Below are 19,731 nucleotides of genomic sequence, written 5' to 3'. Positions count from 1 at the left end.
TTATTGGGAGTTGTCTCCCTCTCTACAGCATAAGGCGCTAGTCGATTCAGGCGCTGCTGGGAACTTTATGGATCATGGGATTCCCCTGGTGTCGTGAGACCAACCTTTCCCCGTGCACTCCTTAGACAGCCGACCATTAGGGTCAGGGCTGATCAGGGAGGCCACGGTTCCACTGGACATGGTAACGCAGCGGGATCATAAGGAGCGGATTAGTCTCTTCCTTATTGATTCACCTGCGTTTCCAGTGGTGCTGGATTCCCTGGCTGGCTAACCACAATCCTGAGATTTCATGGAGACAGGGGGCTCTCAGAGGGTGGTCAGAAGAGTGTTCAGGCAGGTGCATAGGAGTTTCTATCGGTGCGACGACGGTAGAGAGTCCAGACCAGGTTTCCCCTGTGCGCATTCCCTCTGAATATGCCGATTTGGCTATCGCCTTCTGTAAGAAGAGGGCAACCCAATTACCACCTCATCGACGAGGGGATTGCGCGACAAACCTCCTGGTAAACGCTGCACTTTCCAGGAGTCACATGTACCCATTGTCCCAGGAGGTGACAGTGGATATGGAGACATACGTCACTGAATCTCTGGGACAGGGGTACATTCGGCCCTCCATGTCAACCGTCTCCTCAAGCTTCTTTTTTGTGAAGAAAGAGGGAGGTCTGCGTCCGTGCATTGATTATAGAGGTCTAAATTCAATCACAGTGGGGTTTAGTTACCCACTACCTCTCATTGCCACGGCGGTGGAATAATTTCACGGGGCGCGTTTCTTAACAAAACTGGGCCTTAGGAGTGCGTATAATTTGGTGCGTATCCGGGAGGGAGATGAGTGGAAGACTGCGTTTAGTACCACATCTGGCCATTATGAGTACCTCGTCATGCCGTATGGGTTGAAGAATGCTCCAGCCGTTTTCCAATCTTTCGTAGACGAGATTCTCAGAGACCTGCACGGGCAGGGTATGGTAGTGTATATTGATGACATACTGATCCAGTTTCAACTGTTCTGCCTTATTATTATTCGACCATGCTGGTCATTTATGAACATTTTAACATCTTGGCCATGTTCTGTTATAATCTCCACCCAGCACAGCCAGAAGAGGACTGGCCACCCCACATATGCTCTCTCTAATTCTCTCTTTCTTTCTCTCTCTCGGAGGACCTGAGCCCTAGGACCATGCCCCAGGACTACCTGACATGATGACTCCTTGCTGTCCCCAGTCCACCTGACCGTGCTGCTGCTCCAGTTTCAACTGTTCTGCCTTATTATTATACGACCATGCTGGTCATTTATGAATATTTGAACATCTTGGCCATGTTCTGTTATAATCTCCACCCGGCACAGCCAGAAGAGGACTGGCCACCCCACATAGCCTGGTTCCTCTCTAGGTTTCTTCCTAGGTTTTGGCCTTTCTAGGGAGTTTTTCCTAGCCACCGTGCTTCTACACCTGCATTGCTTGCTGTTTGGGGTTTTAGGCTGGGTTTCTGTACAGCACTTTGAGATATCAGCTGATGTACGAAGGGCTATATAAATAAATTTGATTTGATCTATTCTGCCACACGCGCCGCGCACGTGTCTCTGGTGAGTAAGGTACTTGGGCGACTGCTGGAGCATGACCTGTACGTCAAGGCTGAGAAATGTGTGTTCTCCAAACAAGCCGTTTCCTTCATGGGTTATCGCATTTCCAACTCTGGAGTGGTGATGGAGTGAGACCGCGTTACAGCCGTGCGTAATTGGCCGACCCAGACCACGGCAAAGGAGGTAATGCTATTCTGGACTCTAGACGCCGGGTGAGGGGCCAACAGTATCTCGTGGACTGGGAGGGGTACGGTCTGGAGGAGAGATTGGGAGGGACATTTTGTACCCTTCACTACTGAGGGACTTCCACCGCCTCCACTCTGATCGCTCCCCCCCCCCCGCTTCACCCCTGAGGCACTGTCACGACTCCCGAAGGTGGCCCCCTGCCTGTTCGGGTCTTATTGGTTGCACCTGTCTCTTATTTTGTTTCTTGATGTATGTCTATTTAAGGCTGTTAGGGAAGCCTATGTTTGTGCGGGATTGTTCCTCTGTTAGTTTGTGGATGTTCATTTTGTATTTTATTTTCTCCGGACTGTTTGGGTCCTGTGTTTGGGCCGGTCAGTTTTATTTGCCTAGTGTTTTGTAACCGTTTGTACCGGAATAAGATACGATTGTCCGAACCCTCTGCTCTCTGCACCTGACTCCAACCCACTACTCCTAGAATACGTGACACTCTGTCAGGAGCAATGGGCCAAAATGCATCCAACTTATTGTGGGAAGCTTGTGGAAGGCTGCCCGAAACGTAAGGAAATGCTACTAAATACTAATTGAGTGTATGTAAACGTCTGACCCACTGGGAATGTGATGAAAGAAATAAAAGCTGAAATAAATGATTCTCCCTGCTATTATTCTGACATTTCACATTCTTAAAATAAAGTGGTGATCCTAACTGACCTAAAACAGGGATTTATTACTCAGATTAAACGTCAGGAATTGTGAAAACTGAGTTTAAATGTATTTGGCTGATGTGTATGTAAACTTACGACTTCAACTGTGTGTGAAGGTGTGTCTATGTTTGAGTGTGTGTGTATGTGGCATCAATATGCATGTGTGTTTGTGTATGAAGTGTATGAAGTGTGAGTGTGTGAGTAGAGTCCAGTGAGTGTGCATAGAGCGAGTGCAAGAGAGTCAGTACAAAAATCTGTTTTATGGCTTGGGGGTAGAAGCTGTTAAGAAGCGTTTTGGACCTAGACTTGGCACCCAGGTACCGGTTGCCGTGAGGCAGCAGTGAGAACAGTCTATGACTAGGGTGGCTGGAGTCTTTGGCAATGTTTAGGGCCTTCCTATGACACCGTCTAGTATAGAGGTCCTGGATGGCAGGAAGCGTGGCCCCAGTGATGTACTGGGCCATACGCACTACCCTCTGTAAAGCCTTGGGGTCAGATGCCGAGCAGTTGCCATATCAGGCGGTGATGCAACCAGTCAGGATGCTCTCGATGGTGCAGCTGTAGAACTGTTTGAGGATCTGAGGTCCCATGACAATTATTTTTATCCTCCTGAGGGGGAAGAGGTGTTGTCGTGCCCTATTCACGACTGTGTTGTCATGTGGACCATAATAGATCCTTAGTGATGTGGACACCGAGGAACCTGAAGCTCTCAGACACACTGATAGTAGTACGGTATCATAGTTAGCAGACAAGAAACTGGAGTAACAATTAAAAGCTTGCTGTATGTACTGTATGAGGTGAACAGATAGTGTTCAACTCTTCAGAGAATCGTGTAGACAGTGAGTGAGTCAGCAGCAGTCCAGGCTGACAGAGGTGTGTCTATTTAAATGTGGGAGGTAATGCTGTAGAAGTGTATACATAAGTAGCAGCGGTCTGTCACCTTTGACGTCGGTAAAGTTGCGTATGCTGAGGATGTTGTTGACGTCGCCGTATTGGTTCTGCTTGATGTATGGGGTCTTCTCTGGGGTGTCCTGCAGCTGCATGGTCACCTCCTCCAGTTCCTTATCCAACTGCACAGACCCATAGTGTTAAAGGGGGCTAAGTGGTTAAAATAGTGTTTAAGGGGTTAAAATAGTGTTAAATTACTCAAATAGAGTTGTTAAACAGTGATAGGAAAATAGCAGCAAGGAAACATTTTCTACTCAACTCCATTGTACTTCTAGAACAACTAAAAGGGCAACGGCTACTCTTACACGGCTAGAAGGGAGTAGATACAGTGAAATGCATCACAGAGAGACTTCTGGAAAAGTGATTGGCATGAGATTTCTCCTCATGTCATTCAAAGACAAAACATCCTACATTTACACGAAAGTAGAAAGGAGGATACACTGTATAGTTGTGACTAGATGGTGCTACTGACAGACAGGGCCTATTAGAGATAAGGCAGGCTCTAACATGCACCCACACTGTTCTGCTCGCCAACGAGCGTCTACCAATTCAGTTCTATTTGTGACGCTGAACGAGGTGCAAGTCCTGCCTCTCCCATCTCCTCATTGGTTTATAGAAGCAGATACCCACGAGCCATCTCCTCATTGGTTATACCCACGTGGGTAATTGAAAGATGAACTGAGTTCGGTTGGTTGTTATGGTAACTGTGAAAGTTAGATGCCAATCGCCATATAAAGTCTAAAGAAGAAAAAGCCTGGAAGGAGGAGAGATGACTAGAAACGATTCGGTTGACCGTTTTATGTGTGGATTAATTGTCGGAGTAGAAGACCTTGTGCATTTCAGGTAAAATAACAACTCAACGTTTATATCCCAGGACAAATTAGCCAGCAACAGCAAGCTAGCTAACTAGGACAAATTAGCTAGTAACTGCAAGCTTGCTGACTAAATTGCCATAAATGTTTAATGCTTTTTGACCTGTCCCCAAATTAATATGGTTCACAGTTTGTTTTGATATTTTAACCTGTGTGTCGTGATCGTGTTTGGTGTGGGGGGACAAAATCAATTTGCGCGTGGCCAGTTTGTGTACGGTGTGACCTCTGTTACTCTCACCAATGAAAAATACCATACTTTAGATACAATAAATCATAAAAAAACAGGGTGTCAATCTGGTCACAATGATCTTCACCAACAGGGCCAGGGTTTTTTTCTGACCATGTAAAGTTGACAAGGGAAAGTTCTGGGTACTAAATGTAGGTAACAGGTCAGGTCATGTGGTGGGGAATGACTCCTTGCCCTCTTCATGAAACATGACGAGACACAGGACAACATCACAATGACGTCACCTCTGTTATCTTCATGCGGAGGCGGTGGTTATCGGTCTGCAGGCCGTCCAGTCTGGACGTGTTGGCCTGGTTCACACTCGTCACTGACGTGGACATCTTGGAGTCCTCTTTCTTCTGGTTCGTATTGAACTTTAACCTCCGATTCTGAGTAGCAGCGTCCGGATTGGTCCTCATCGTGATGAACTGCAAGTTGTTATAATAAAGGAGAGTGACTTAGAAGGACAGGTTAAAGTGTCACATCTCATTCCTCATCTGGTATCATGTTACACTTACTCACTCACATGTGAATGTTTTAAATACAAGGGAAAGTAGTTCATATAATCATTAACATGATACTTTCTGAGAGTACTCTTAGAGTGGTTGAATCTATACTGAACAAATATATCAACGCAAAATGGAACAATTTCAATGATTTTAGTGAGTTACAGTTCATGTAAGGAAATCATTAAGCCCTAATTGATGGATTTCACATGACTGGGCAGGGGCACGGACCTGAGTGGGAGCCATTCCCAGCCAAACAGAATGAGTTTTCCCCCACAAAAGAGCTCTGGTATCAGACGATCCCGCACACTCTCTCAAAACTTGAGAAATCTGTGGCATTGTGTTGTGTGACAAAACTGCACATTTTAAAGTGGCCTTTTATTGTCCCGAGCACAAGATGCACCTGTGTAATAATCATGCTGTTTAATCCGATTCTTTATATACTAACAGGGATGTAAACACATTTGTGCACAACATTTGAGAGAAATAAGCTTTTTATGCGTATGGAACATTTCTGGAATGTTTTATTTCAGCTCTTGAAACATGGGACCAACACTTTGCATGTTGCATTTATATTTTTGCTCGGTATAGTTTGTTCTACAGTTCATGCCCCTTGGATGGACAGGAAGTGACACTACTATTTTCTGTTGTCCTTACCTTTGGCACAAACACCAGACAGAGAGTGATCGTGCTGCAGAAGATGATGACCAGAGCCACGATGCAGAACTGCACATTGGGCTGGTCTCGCGTGAGGAAGGACACAGCCGCCCCGATGATACACATGATGCCCACGTTGTACACACTCATCCCGATGTACTTGCTGTCATTCAGGGCCGGGATGCTCACATTCCTCGTCTCCCAGGCCAGGAAACACCCAAACAACTGGAGGAGAAGGGAGAGGATAGGACGGAAGGGTTGGAATAGAGAAGAGGAGAATAGGACAGTAGGATGAGAGGAGAGAAACAGGAAAGTCAGAAGAAAGGGGAGGAGAAGGCAGGAGGAGAGGAGGAGAAGGCAGGAGGAGAGGAGAGAAGAATAGGATAGGAGGAGAACGCAGGAGGAGAAGAGAAGGCAGGAGGAGAGGAGAGAAGAATAGGAGAGGAGAAGGCAGGAGGAGAGGAGAGAAGAATAGGATAGGAGGAGAAGGCAGGAGGAGAGAAGAGAAGAATAGGATAGGAGGAGAAGGCAGGAGGAGAGGAGAGAAGAATAGGATAGGAGAGGAGGAGAAGGCAGGAGGAGGGGAGAGAAGAATACGATAGGAGAGGAGGAGAAGGCAGGAGGAGGGGAGAAAAGAATAGGAGGAGAGGAGGAGAAGACAGGAGGAGGGGAGAGAAGAATATGATAGGAGAGGAGGAGAAGGCAGGAGGAGGGGAGAGAATAATAGGAGGAGAGGAGAGAAGAATAGGAGAGGAGGAGAAGGCAGGAAGAGAGGAGAGAAGAATAGGAGAGGAGGAGAAGGCAGGAAGAGAGGAGAGATGAATAGGAGAGGAGGAGAGGGCAGGAGGAGAGGAGAGAAGAATAGGATAGGAGAGGAGGAGAAGGCAGGAGGAGGGGAGAGAAGAATAGGAGGAGAGGAGAGAAGAATAGGAGAAGAGGAGAAGGCAGGAAGAGAGGAGAGAAGAATAGGAGAGGAGGAGAAGGCAGGAGGAGAGGAGAGAAGAATAGGATAGGAGAGGAGGAGAAGGCAGGATGAGGGGAGAGAAGAATAGGATAGGAGAGGAGGAGAAGGCAGGAGGAGGGTAGAGAAGAATAGGAGGAGAGGAGAGAAGAATAGGAGAGGAGGAGAAGGCAGGAAGAGAGGAGAGAAGAATAGGAGAGGAGGAGAAGGCAGGAGGAGAGGAGAGAAGAATATGAGAGGATGAGAAGGCAGGAGGAGAGGAGAGGTGAAAAGAAAACAGAAGGGAGATAAATAAAAAATAAAGATGGATATATTGTATAGGCCTAGTAAGGTATATAGCTATTGTACAATATGTCCAGTAGTCAGAATTCAGTCGTGATATGGAGACAGCTCATTATGTACACAAAATACATGAATCATACCATCTAATGTGACCTACAGCATCCTATAGCAGACAGCAGAATTGAATGTAAACTTAGAAAGCCTTTTGATTTTGGGGTCAATAATGGGTTCTTTTCTGAGAGTGTTCACTTCATGGAGTACTCCAGAACAGAACCCCAGTGTCTCTCAACATTCTAATGAATAATGTAGGAGTTAAGCGCTGTAGAGTGGGATAGTTTTATTGAAGTGTTAATGAGTCTTAAACTAAAATGACAAGTAGCAGCATTACAGGAGCAGTCGTCACAGATGATGAATAGGTGTGTGTGTGTGTGCCATAGAGAGATGATGACTCAATGCTCAGCTGCTGCGCCTACTGTTGTCATGTCCCAGTTTTGTCTCAGATAAGAACTTTGAAGTCTGTCACCCCATGTGTCTAATTTTCTGTCCCTGTGATCTCCCTCTGTCTCTTCTCTCTTTATATCTGTCACTGTGATCTCCCTCTGTCTCTTCTCTCTTTATATCTGTCCCTGTGATCTCCCTCTCTCTTCTCTCTTTATATCTGTCCCTGTGATCTCCCTCTCTCTTCTCTCTTTATATCTGTCCCTGTGATCTCCCTCTCTCTTCTCTCTTTATATCTGTCCCTGTGATCTCCCTCTCTCTTCTCTCTTTGTGTCTGTCCCTGTGATCTCCCTCTCTCTTCTCTCTTTATATCTGTCCCTGTGATCTCCCTCTCTCTTTATATCTGTCCCTGTGATTTCCCTCTCTCTTCTCTCTTTATATCTGTCCCTGTGATCTCCCTCTCTCTTCTCTCTTTATATCTGTCCCTGTGATCTCCCTCTGTCTCTTCTCTATTTATATCTGTCCCTGTGATCTCCCTCTCTCTTTATTTCTGTCCCTGTGATCTCCCTCTCTCTTTTCTCTTAATTTCTGTCCCTGTGATCTCCCTCTGTCTCTTCTCTTTCTCTTTTTGTATTACTCTCACTGTCTTTACCATTCTTTGGCTTCATCCCACTTTCTTTCTCTCTAGCCCACACCCCTCTCTCACTCTCTTCCTCATCACATCTCTCTTCATCTCTCTCCCTCTGTCTGTTCTCTCTGGACTTAAAGTGGACTTAAAGGCTGAATTATTTACAGTCTAGGCTAGTTAAGTTAAGGTATTCAAACACGCCAGCCGAAGGGAAGAAGAACGTTTTCAAAGATGTCACATTTCATTTAGAAACCCTGGGCTTCTGGAGGGGCTCGGTCACACACACACACACACACACACACACACACACACACACACACACACACACACACACACACACACACACACACACACACACACACACACACACACACACACACACACACACACACACACACACACACACACACAAGGGGGTGGCAGTGAGGGGCTCACCTCATGAGGAACCTAGTCACTACAGAATGGTAGCACTCTTATATAGTTGGGGAGAGAACAGTCATAGTTCTCTTTCTCACAGTGAAACGGTGTTTTTAATAAAGGACAAGTTCATTGTCGGTAATCTATCAATGAACCCAGTTTCATATTTATACACTAATGCAAAGTCGGAGTCATACCCCAGTATTCAGATAGAATAATAGAATTTGCTCTATGCCTGATGAAATCGACATCTAACAAACATGTATGTAGACACAGATATTAAAATGGCGCAGGAAGAAATGGCAGGAGTTTTACGAGGGCCCAACCAATTGTGTTATTATGTGGGGGGGTTTTAGCGTTATTTGTAACTTATTTTGTACAAAATGTTTCTGCAACCATATCTTACGGCAGAAAATAGCTTCTGGATATCAGGACAGTGATCACTCACCTCTGATTAGACAAAGAGCTTCTGGATATCAGGACAGTGATCACTCACCTCTGATTAGACAAAGAGCTTCTGGATATCAGGACAGTGATCACTCACCTCTGATTAGACAAAGAGCTTCTGGATATCAGGACAGTGATCACTCACCTCTGATTAGACAAAGAGCTTCTGGATATCAGGACAGTGATCACTCACCTCTGATTAGACAAAGAGCTTCTGGATATCAGGACAGTGATCACTCACCTCAGGACAGTGATTAGACAAAGAGCTTCTGGATATCAGGACAGTGATCACTCACCTCTGATTAGACAAAGAGCTTCTGGATATCAGGACAGTGATCACTCACCTCTGATTAGACAAAGAGCTTCTGGATATCAGGACAGTGATCACTCACCTCTGATTAGACAAAGAGCTTCTGGATATCAGGACAGTGATCACTCACCTCTGATTAGACAAAGAGCTTCTGGATATCAGGACAGTGATCACTCACCTCTGATTAGACAAAGAGCTTCTGGATATCAGGACAGTGATCACTCACCTCTGATTAGACAAAGAGCTTCTGGATATCAGGACAGTGATCACTCACCTCTGATTAGACAAAGAGCTTCTGGATATCAGGACAGTGATCACTCACCTCGGATTAGACAAAGAGCTTCTGGATATCAGGACAGTGATCACTCACCTCGGATTAGACAAAGAGCTTCTGGATATCAGGACAGTGATCACTCACCTCGGATTAGACAAAGAGCTTCTGGATATCAGGACAGTGATCACTCACCTCGGATTAGACAAAGAGCTTCTGGATATCAGGACAGAGATCACTACCTCGGATTAGACAAAGAGCTTCTGGATATCAGGACAGAGATCACTATCTCGGATTAGACAAAGATTTTTTCTACAACAAGCAAGACTCACAAGATATTCTCCAAACACCGGCAGGGCCGACATCCAAGTTATTCGCAAGAGGAAGCGACGCAAGTACAGAGGACGAAGAGCCGGATGCCTCGTCAGGACCCGGAGAAGGCGAGTAGGAAAGCTGCCGTTACCGTCAATATTACTCACCAACGTGTGAGCATTGGACAATAAATTAGACGAAGTACGATCACGAATATCCTACCAACGGGACATCAAATATTAGCTTTGTTCATCATATATGCATAGTCACGTTAACCATACCTACATGTACATACCACCTCAATAAGCCTGACTAACCGGTGTCTGTATATAGCCTTGCTACTGTTATTTTCAGTGTCTTTTCACTGTTCTTGTATTTCTTTACTTATCTACACACACACACAAATTCCTTTTTTTCGCACTACTGGTTAGAGCCTGTAAGCAAGCATTTCACTGTAAGGTCTACTACACCTGTTGTATTCGACGCGCATGACAAATAAACTTTGATTTGATTTGAGATATATTTAACATATGTGTGCTTTGGGTGTGGCAGAGAACTTGCTATTGAACTCTCTATCATTAAACCATGACATACACATGTTGGAGTGTGTTGATGAAGATAACAGCCACCACCTCTTCCTTCCCTGCTTCTCACAGACTACCTCCCTAACCATGAGTAGGCCTTTGTAGGTATCGATGGACGGACGCACACACACACACACACACACACACACACACACACACACACACACACACACACACACACACACACACACACACACACACACACACACACACACACACACACACACAACAGTCTCTCTCCTTACTCACCATAAGCAGGCCCTTGTAAGCGTAGACAATTCCCAGCCAAATGGTCATATGTGTGTTCTCACAGTGTTCCAGGAAGGGCCGGATGGCTATGTCCTGCCCCTGGGGGTCCGCCTGCAGGGAAACAAAGAGATGGGCTGGTGAGTGGTGGGCACATGCATGTCAACAACAACAACAATCAATATCTGAACACCCTGTCTTCCAAATAAATAAGTTAGATAGCATCAACCATATAAAGTTGGTTATTTTATTGCTCTTGATGAAGAATAAAATATATGTGACATATTCTGACAGTTCTTTGTCCATGCTGTCAATTAATATCCACCTACATGTCAAATCTGGAGTATCAAATGGAATATATGAGAAATGCAGGAAATTGTCAGCAAGCAATGCTTCACGAACACTTTCCCTCTATGCAGGCGTTTCATATGATATCCCCTCATTCTCTGGCACATTGAGACTAGGCCTACATCCACAATGGCACCCTATCCCCTATGTAGTGCACTACAGTGGCTTGCGAAAGTATTCACCTCCCTTGGCATTTTCCCTATTTTGTTGCCTTATAACGTGGAATTAAAATAGATTTTGGAGGGGGTTGTATCATTTGATTTACACAACATGCCTAACACTTTGAAGATGGAAAATATTTTTGTTATTGGGAAACAAACAAGAAACATGACAAAAACACTGAAAACTTGAGCATGTATTCACCCCCAAGTCAATACTTTGTAGAGCCACCTTTTTCAGCAATTCCAGCTGCAAATCTCTTGGGGTATGTCTCTATAAGCTTGGCACATCTAGCCACTGGGATTTTTTCCCATTCTTCAAGACAAAACTGCTCCAGCTTCTTCAAGTTGGATGGGTTCCGCTGGTGTACAGCAATCTTTACATCATACCACAGAGTCTCAATTGGATTCGGTCTGGGCTTTGACTAGGCCATTCCAAGACATTTAAATGTTTCCCCTTAAACCACTCGAGTGTTGCTTTAGCAGTATGCTTAGGGTTATTGTCCTGCTGGAAGGTGAACCTCCGTCCCAGTCTCAAATCTCTGGAAGACAAACAGGTTTCCCTCAAGGACTTCCCTGTATTTAGCGTCATCCATCATTCCTTCAAATCTGATCAGTTTCCCAGTCCCTACCAATGAAAAACATCCCCACAGCTTGATGCTGCCACCATCATGCTTCACTGTGGGGATGGTGTTCTCAGGGTGATGAGAGGTGTTGGGTTTGTGCCAGACATAGCGTTTTCCTTGATGGTCAAAAAGCCCAATTTTAGTCTCATCTGACCAGAGTACCTTCTTCTATATGTTTGGGGAGTATCCCACATGCCTTTTGGCGAACACCAAATGTGTTTGCTTATTTTTTTCTTTAAGCAATTGCTTTTTTTCTGGCCACTCTTCTGTAAAGCCCAGCTCTGTGGAGTGTACGGCTTAATGTGGTCCTATGGACAGATACTCCAATCTCCGCTGTGGAGCTTTGCAGCTCCTTCAGGGTTATCTTTGGTCTCATTGTTGCCTCTCTGATTAATGTCCTTCTTGCCGGGTCTCTGAGTTTCGGTGGGCGGCCCCCCAGATTTGTTGTGGTGCCATATTCTTTTCATTTTTTAATAATGTTTTGAAATGGTGCTCCGTGGAATGTTCAACGTTTCTGATATTTTTTATAACCCAACCCTGATCTTTACTCCTCCACAACTTTGTTCCTGACCTGTTTGGAGAGCTCCTTCATGGTGCCGCTTGCTTGGTGGTGCCCCTTGCCTAGTCGTGTTGCAGACTCTGGGGCCTTTCAGAACAGGTGTATATATCCTGAGATCATGTGACATTTAGATTGCACACAGGTGGACTTTATTTAACTAATTATGTGACTTCTGAAGGTAATTTGTTGCACCAGATCTTATTTAGGGGCTTCACCGCAAAGGGGTTGAATACATATGCCCCACCAATTTCGTGTTTTTTATTTTTTAGAAAAAATAATAATTTCACTTCACCAATTTGGACTATTTAGTATGTCCATTACATGAAATCCAAATAAAAATCTATTTAAATTACAGGTTGTAATGCAACAAAATTGGAAAAACGCCAAGGGGGATGAATACTTTTGCAAGGCACTTCACTTTTGAGCCATAGGGCTTTTGGTCAAAAGTAGTGTACTATATAGGGAATAGGTTGCCATTTAGGATGCAAGCCTAAGGGTGCCTTGGAGGGACAAAAGGTGCACAGTTGTGCCTGAACGTGGACTTCTGAAGGATAGGTTACATTGGATTGATGTGGCAGTGATCAAACATTCAGGTGAAAATTCAAACTGACGAGGTATAACGCCTGGGACATGTTTAAACACCACCTCACCGTCCATTTTTCTCTCTGCTTTTCTATCTTTATCTCTTTTTTCCCCCTCTCCATCTCTCTCCCCCTCTGTCCACTATCAGCCCCATGCCCAAGAAAGGGAAAGTAACTGAACTGAATGTCTACAGACCAATAGCACCCACTTCCGTCATCATGAAGTGCTTCGAGAGGCAAGTCAAAAAACATATCAGCGCCTCCCTCCGACACTCAATTCGCCTACCACCCTGACAGATCCACGGATGACACAATTGCCATGGGACTGAACTCCTCCCTATGCAACTGGGCTATGGATTTCCTGACGGGCCGCCCCCCAGGTGGTGAAGGTAGGCAACATTACCTCATCGACACTGATTCTCAACATGGGGGCCTCACAAGGGTGAGTGCTCAGTCCTCTCTTCTATTCCCTGTATACCCACGACTGTGTGGTCTCACACAACTCCAACTCCATCATAAAGTTTGCTGACGACATGACAGCCTGATTACCAACAACAACGAGGTGGCCTACAGGGTAGGCACTCTAATGGCGTGGTGCCAGGTAAACAACCTCAATGTCAGCTAAACAAAGGAGCTGATTGTGGAGTTCAGGAGGTACCAGGTTGGGCACGCGCCCATCCTCATCAACTGTGCCACCATGGAGACGGTCAAAAAGTCCAAGTTCCTCTGCGTACACATCTCTGAGGAGCTGAAACTATCAAACCACACGCACACCATGGTGAAGAAGGCACAACAGCGGCTCTTGTCCCCAGGGGCCCACACAGTGTTATACAGGAGCACCATCGAGACCATACTGTCTGGTTGCATCACAGCCTGGTACGGCAAATCCACTGCCACAGACAGCAAAGTGCTACAGAGGGGGGTACGCTCAGCTGAATGCACCACTGGGTGCACACTGCCTGACCTTCACGACACCTACAACCCCTGGTGTCGCAGAAAGGGCAAGAAGATCATCAGGGACCCCTGGATATTCTGAGCCATGACCGGTTCTCTCCGTTTCCATCACTCAGACGTGGGCATTATAGGAGCATCATGGCAAAACTGTAAGATTGGCCAATAGCTTCTACCTCCAGACCATCAGCAATTAGCTACCTGCTCTCCCTATGGACATTTATCATGCTGAATAGCCACCACGAGTCAGCTACCTACTCCCCTCCTCCCCCTATGGACATTTATCATGATGAATAGCCACCAAAAGCACTCACAAACTTCTACAGATGCACAATCGAGAGCATCCTGGCGGGCTGTATCACCGCCTGGTACGACAACTGCTCCGCCCTCAACCGTAAGGCTCTCCAGAGGGTAGTGAGGACTGCACAACGCATCACCGGGGGCAAACTACCTGCCCTCCAGGACACCTACACCACCCGTTGTTACAGGAAGGCCATAAAGATCATCAAGGACATCAACCACCCGAACCACTGCCTGTTCACTCCGCTATCATCCAGAAGGCGAGGTCAGTACAGGTGCATCAAAGCTGGGACCGAGAGACTGAAAAACAGCTTCTATCTCAAGGCCATCAGACTGTTAAACAGCCACCACTAACATTGAGTGGCTGCTGCCAACACACTGTCATTGACAATGACCCAACTCCAGCCATTTTAATAATGGGAATTGATGGGAAATGATGTAAATATATCACTAGCCACTTTAAACAATGCTACCTTATATAATGTTACTTACCCTACATTATTCATCTCATATGCATATGTATATACTGTACTCTACATCATCGACTGCATCCTTATGTAATACATGTATCACTAGCCACTTTAACTATGCCACTTTGTTTACTTTGTCTACACACTCATCTCATATGTATATACTGTACTCGATACCATCTACATCTGCTGCTCTGTACCATCACTCATTCATATATCCTTATGTACATATTCCTTATCCCCTTACACTGTGTATAAGACAGTAGTTTTGGAATTGTTAGTTAGATTACTTGTTGGTTATCACTGCATTGTCGGAACTAGAAGCAAAAGCATTTCGCTACACTCGCATTAACATCTGCTAACCATGTGTATGTGACAAATAAAATGTGATTTGATTTGATTACTAGTCAGCTACCTACTCCCCTCCTCCCCCTATGGACATGTATAATGCTGAATAGCCACCACTAGTCAGATACCTACTCCCCTCCTCTCCCTATGGACATGTATCATGCTGAATAGCCACCACTAGTCAACTACCTACTCCCCTCCTCCCCCTATGGACATGTATCATGCTGAATAGCCACCACTAGTCAGCTACCTACTCCCCTCCTCCCCCTATGGACATGTATCATGCTGAATAGCCACCACTAGTCAACTACCTACTCCCCTCCTCTCCCTATGGACATGTATCATGCTGAATAGCCACCACTAGTCAACTACCTACTCCCCTCCTCTCCCTATGGACATGTATCATGCTGAATAGCCACCACGAGTCAGCTACCTACTCCCCTCCTCTCCCTATGGACATGTATCATGCTGAATAGCCACCACTAGTCAGATACCTACTCCCCTCCTCCCCCTATGGACATGTATCATGCTGAATAGCCACCACTAGTCAGATACCTACTCCCCTCCTCTCGCTATGGACATGTATCATGGTGAATAGCCACCACTAGTCAGCTACCTACTCCCCTCCTCTCCCTATGGACATGTATCATGCTGAATAGCCACCACTAGTCAGCTACCTACTCCACTCCTCCCGCTATGGACATTTATCATGCTGAATAGCCACCACTAGTCAGATACCCACTCCCCTCCTCTCCCTATGGACATTTATCATGCTGAATAGCCACCACTAGTCAGCTACCTACTCCCCTCCTCTCCCTATGGACATGTATCATGCTGAATAGCCACCACTAGTCAGCTACCTACTCCCCTCCTCTCCCTATGGACATTTATCATGCTGAATAGCCACTACTAGTCAGCTACCTACTCCACTCCTCCCACTATGGACATTTATCATGCTGAATAGCCACCACTAGTCAGATACCCACTCCCCTCCTCTCCCTATGGACATGTATCATGCTGAATAGCCACCACTAGTCAGATACCCACTCCCCTCCTCTCCCTATGGACATTTATCATGCTGAATAGCCACCACTAGTCAGATACCTACTCCACTCCTCCCCCTATGGACATTCATCATGCTGAATAGCCACCACTAGTCAGCAAACTACTCCCCTCCTCTCCCTATGGACATGTATCATGCTGAATAGCCACCACTAGTCAGATACCCACTCCCCTCCTCTCCCTATGGACATTTATCATGCTGAATAGCCACCACTAGTCAGCTACCTACTCCCCTCCTCTCCCTATGGACATGTATCATGCTGAATAGCCACCACTAGTCAGCGACCTACTCCACTCCTCCCCCTATGGACATGTATCATGCTGAATAGCCACCACTAGTCAGATACCTACTCCCCTCTTCCCCTATGGACATGTATCATGCTGAATAGCCACCACTAGTCAGCTACCTACTCCCCCTCCTCCCCTATGGACATGTATCATACTGAATAGCCACCACTAGTCAGCTACCTCCTCTCCCTCCTCTCCCTATGGACATTTATCATGCTGAATAGCCACCACTAGTCAGCTACCTACTCCCCTCCTCCCCCTATGGACATGTATCATACTGAATAGCCACCACTAGTCAGCTCCCTACTCCCCTCCTCTCCTCCTCTCCCTATGGACATTTATCATGCTGAATAGCCACCACTAGTCAGCTACCTACTCCCCCCCCCCTATGGACATGTATCATGCTGAATAGCCACCACTAGTCAGCTACCTACTCCCCTCCTCTCCCTATGGACATGTATCATGCTGAATAGCCACCACTAGTCAGCGACCTACTCCCCTCCTCCCCCTATGGACATGTATCATGCTGAATAGCCACCACTAGTCAGATACCTACTCCCCTCTTCCCCCTATGGACATGTATCATACTGAATAGCCACCACTAGTCAGCTCCCTACTCCCCTCCTCTCCTCCTCTCCCTATGGACATTTATCATGCTGAATAGCCACCACTAGTCAGCTACCTACTCCCCTCCTCCCCCTATGGACATGTATCATACTGAATAGCCACCACTAGTCAGCTCCCTACTCCCCTCCTCTCCTCCTCTCCCTATGGACATTTATCATGCTGAATAGCCACCACTAGTCAGCTACCTACTCCCCTCCTCCCCTATGGACATGTATCATGCTGAATAGCCACCACTAGTCAGCTACCTACTCCCCTCCTCTCCCTATGGACATGTATCATGCTGAATAGCCACCACTAGTCAGCTACCTACTCCCCTCCTCCCCCTATGGACATGTATCATGGTGAATAGCCACCACTAGTCAGCTCCCTACTCCCCTCCTCTCCTCCTCTCCCTATGGACATTTATCATGCTGAATAGCCACCACTAGTCAGCTACCTACTCCCCTCCTCTCCCTATGGACATGTATCATACTGAATAGCCACCACTAGTCAGCTACCTACTCCCCTCCTCCCCTCCTCCCCCTATGGACATGTATCATGCTGAATAGCCACCACTAGTCAGCTACCTACTCCCCTCCTCTCCCTATGGACATGTATCATGCTGAATAGCCACCACTAGTCAGCTACCTACTCCCCTCCCCTCCTCTCCCTATGGACATGTATCATGGTGAATAGCCACCACTAGTCAGCTACCTACTCCCCTCCTCTCCCTATGGACATGTATCATGCTGAATAGCCACCACTAGTCAGCTACCTACTCCCCTCCTCTCCCTATGGACATGTATCATACTGAATAGCCACCACTAGTCAGCTACCTACTCCCCCCCTCCTCCTCCCCTATGGACATGTATCATGCTGAATAGCCACCACTAGTCAGCTACCTACTCCCCTCCTCTCCCTATGGACATGTATCATGCTGAATAGCCACCACTAGTCAGCTACCTACTCCCCCTCCTCTCCCTATGGACATGTATCATGCTGAATAGCCACCACTAGTCAGCTACCTACTCCCCTCCCTCCTCCTCTCCCTATGGACATTTATCATGCTGAATAGCCACCACTAGTCAGCTACCTACTCCCCTCCTCTCCTCCTCTCCCTATGGACATTTATCATGCTGAATAGCCACCACTAGTCAGCTACCTACTCCCCTCCTCTCCCTATGGACATGTATCATGCTGAATAGCCACCACTAGTCAGCTACCTACTCCCCTCCTCCCCCTATGGACATGTATCATACTGAATAGCCACCACTAGTCAGCTACCTACTCCCCTCCTCTCCTCCTCTCCCTATGGACATTTATCATGCTGAATAGCCACCACTAGTCAGCTACCTACTCCCCTCCTCCCCCTATGGACATGTATCATGCTGAATAGCCACCACTAGTCAGCTACCTACTCCCCTCCTCCCCCTATGGACATGTATCATGCTGAATAGCCACCACTAGTCAGCTACCTACTCCCCTCCTCCCCTATGGACATGTATCATGCTGAATAGCCACCACTAGTCAGCTACCTACTCCCCTCCTCTCCCTATGGACATGTATCATACTGAATAGCCACCACTAGTCAGCTACCTACTCCCCTCCTCTCCTCCTCCCCCTATGGACATGTATCATGCTGAATAGCCACCACTAGTCAGCTACCTACTCCCCTCCTCTCCCTATGGACATGTATCATGCTGAATAGCCACCACTAGTCAGCTACCTACTCCCCTCCTCTCCCTATGGACATGTATCATGCTGAATAGCCACCACTAGTCAGCTACCTACTCCCCTCCTCTCCTCCTCTCCCTATGGACATTTATCATGCTGAATAGCCACCACTAGTCAGCTACCTACTCCCCTCTCCCTCCTCTCCCTATGGACATTTATCATGCTGAATAGCCACCACTAGTCAGCTACCTACTCCCCTCCTCTCCCTATGGACATGTATCATGCTGAATAGCCACCACTAGTCAGCTACCTACTAGTCCCCCCTCCCCTATGGACATGTATCATACTGAATAGCCACCACTAGTCAGCTCCCTACTCCCCTCCTCTCCTCCTCTCCCTATGGACATTTATCATGCTGAATAGCCACCACTAGTCAGCTACCTACTCCCCTCCTCCCCCTATGGACATGTATCATGCTGAATAGCCACCACTAGTCAGCTACCTACTCCCCTCTTCCCCCTATGGACATGTATCATGCTGAATAGCCACCACTAGTCAGATACCTACTCCCCTCCTCCCCCTATGGACATGTATCATGCTGAATAGCCACCACTAGTCAGCTACCTATTCCCCTCTTCCCCCTATGGACATGTATCATACTGAATAGCCACCACTAGTCAGCTCCCTACTCCCCTCCTCTCCTCCTCTCCCTATGGACATTTATCATGCTGAATAGCCACCACTAGTCAGATACCTACTCCCCTCTTCCCCCTATGGACATGTATCATACTGAATAGCCACCACTAGTCAGCTCCCTACTCCCCTCTTCCCCCTATGGACATGTATCATGCTGAATAGCCACCACTAGTCAGCTCCCTACTCCCCTCCTCTCCTCCTCTCCCTATGGACATTTATCATGCTGAATAGCCACCACTAGTCAGCTACCTACTCCCCTCCTCCCCCTATGGACATGTATCATGCTGAATAGCCACCACTAGTCAGCTACCTACTCCCCTCCTCTCCCTATGGACATGTATCATGCTGAATAGCCACCACTAGTCAGCTACCTACTCCCCTCCTCCCCTATGGACATGTATCATGGTGAATAGCCACCACTAGTCAGCTCCCTACTCCCCTCCTCTCCTCCTCTCCCTATGGACATTTATCATGCTAAATAGCCACCACTAGTCAGCTA

General features: G+C 46.7%; 1 protein-coding gene across 1 annotated transcript in view; it reads right to left on the bottom strand.

Annotated features, from left to right (window-relative positions):
* Positions 1-19,731, bottom strand: part of LOC118373117 (gamma-aminobutyric acid type B receptor subunit 2-like) — a 412,635-nt gene that overhangs the window by 25,925 nt on the left and 366,979 nt on the right. Inside the window, exons 14-17 of the mRNA XM_052470007.1 lie at positions 10,569-10,679; positions 5,670-5,894; positions 4,752-4,934; positions 3,401-3,530 (exon numbers count right to left, since the gene is read on the bottom strand). Coding sequence (XP_052325967.1) covers positions 3,401-3,530; positions 4,752-4,934; positions 5,670-5,894; positions 10,569-10,679 — 649 coding nt within the window. The remainder of the gene's footprint in view (positions 1-3,400; positions 3,531-4,751; positions 4,935-5,669; positions 5,895-10,568; positions 10,680-19,731) is intronic.

This window comes from Oncorhynchus keta, chromosome 19, assembly GCF_023373465.1.
Source record: "Oncorhynchus keta strain PuntledgeMale-10-30-2019 chromosome 19, Oket_V2, whole genome shotgun sequence".
Lineage (NCBI taxonomy): Eukaryota > Metazoa > Chordata > Actinopteri > Salmoniformes > Salmonidae > Oncorhynchus > Oncorhynchus keta.
This window is presented reverse-complemented; position numbering and strand designations above follow the sequence as displayed.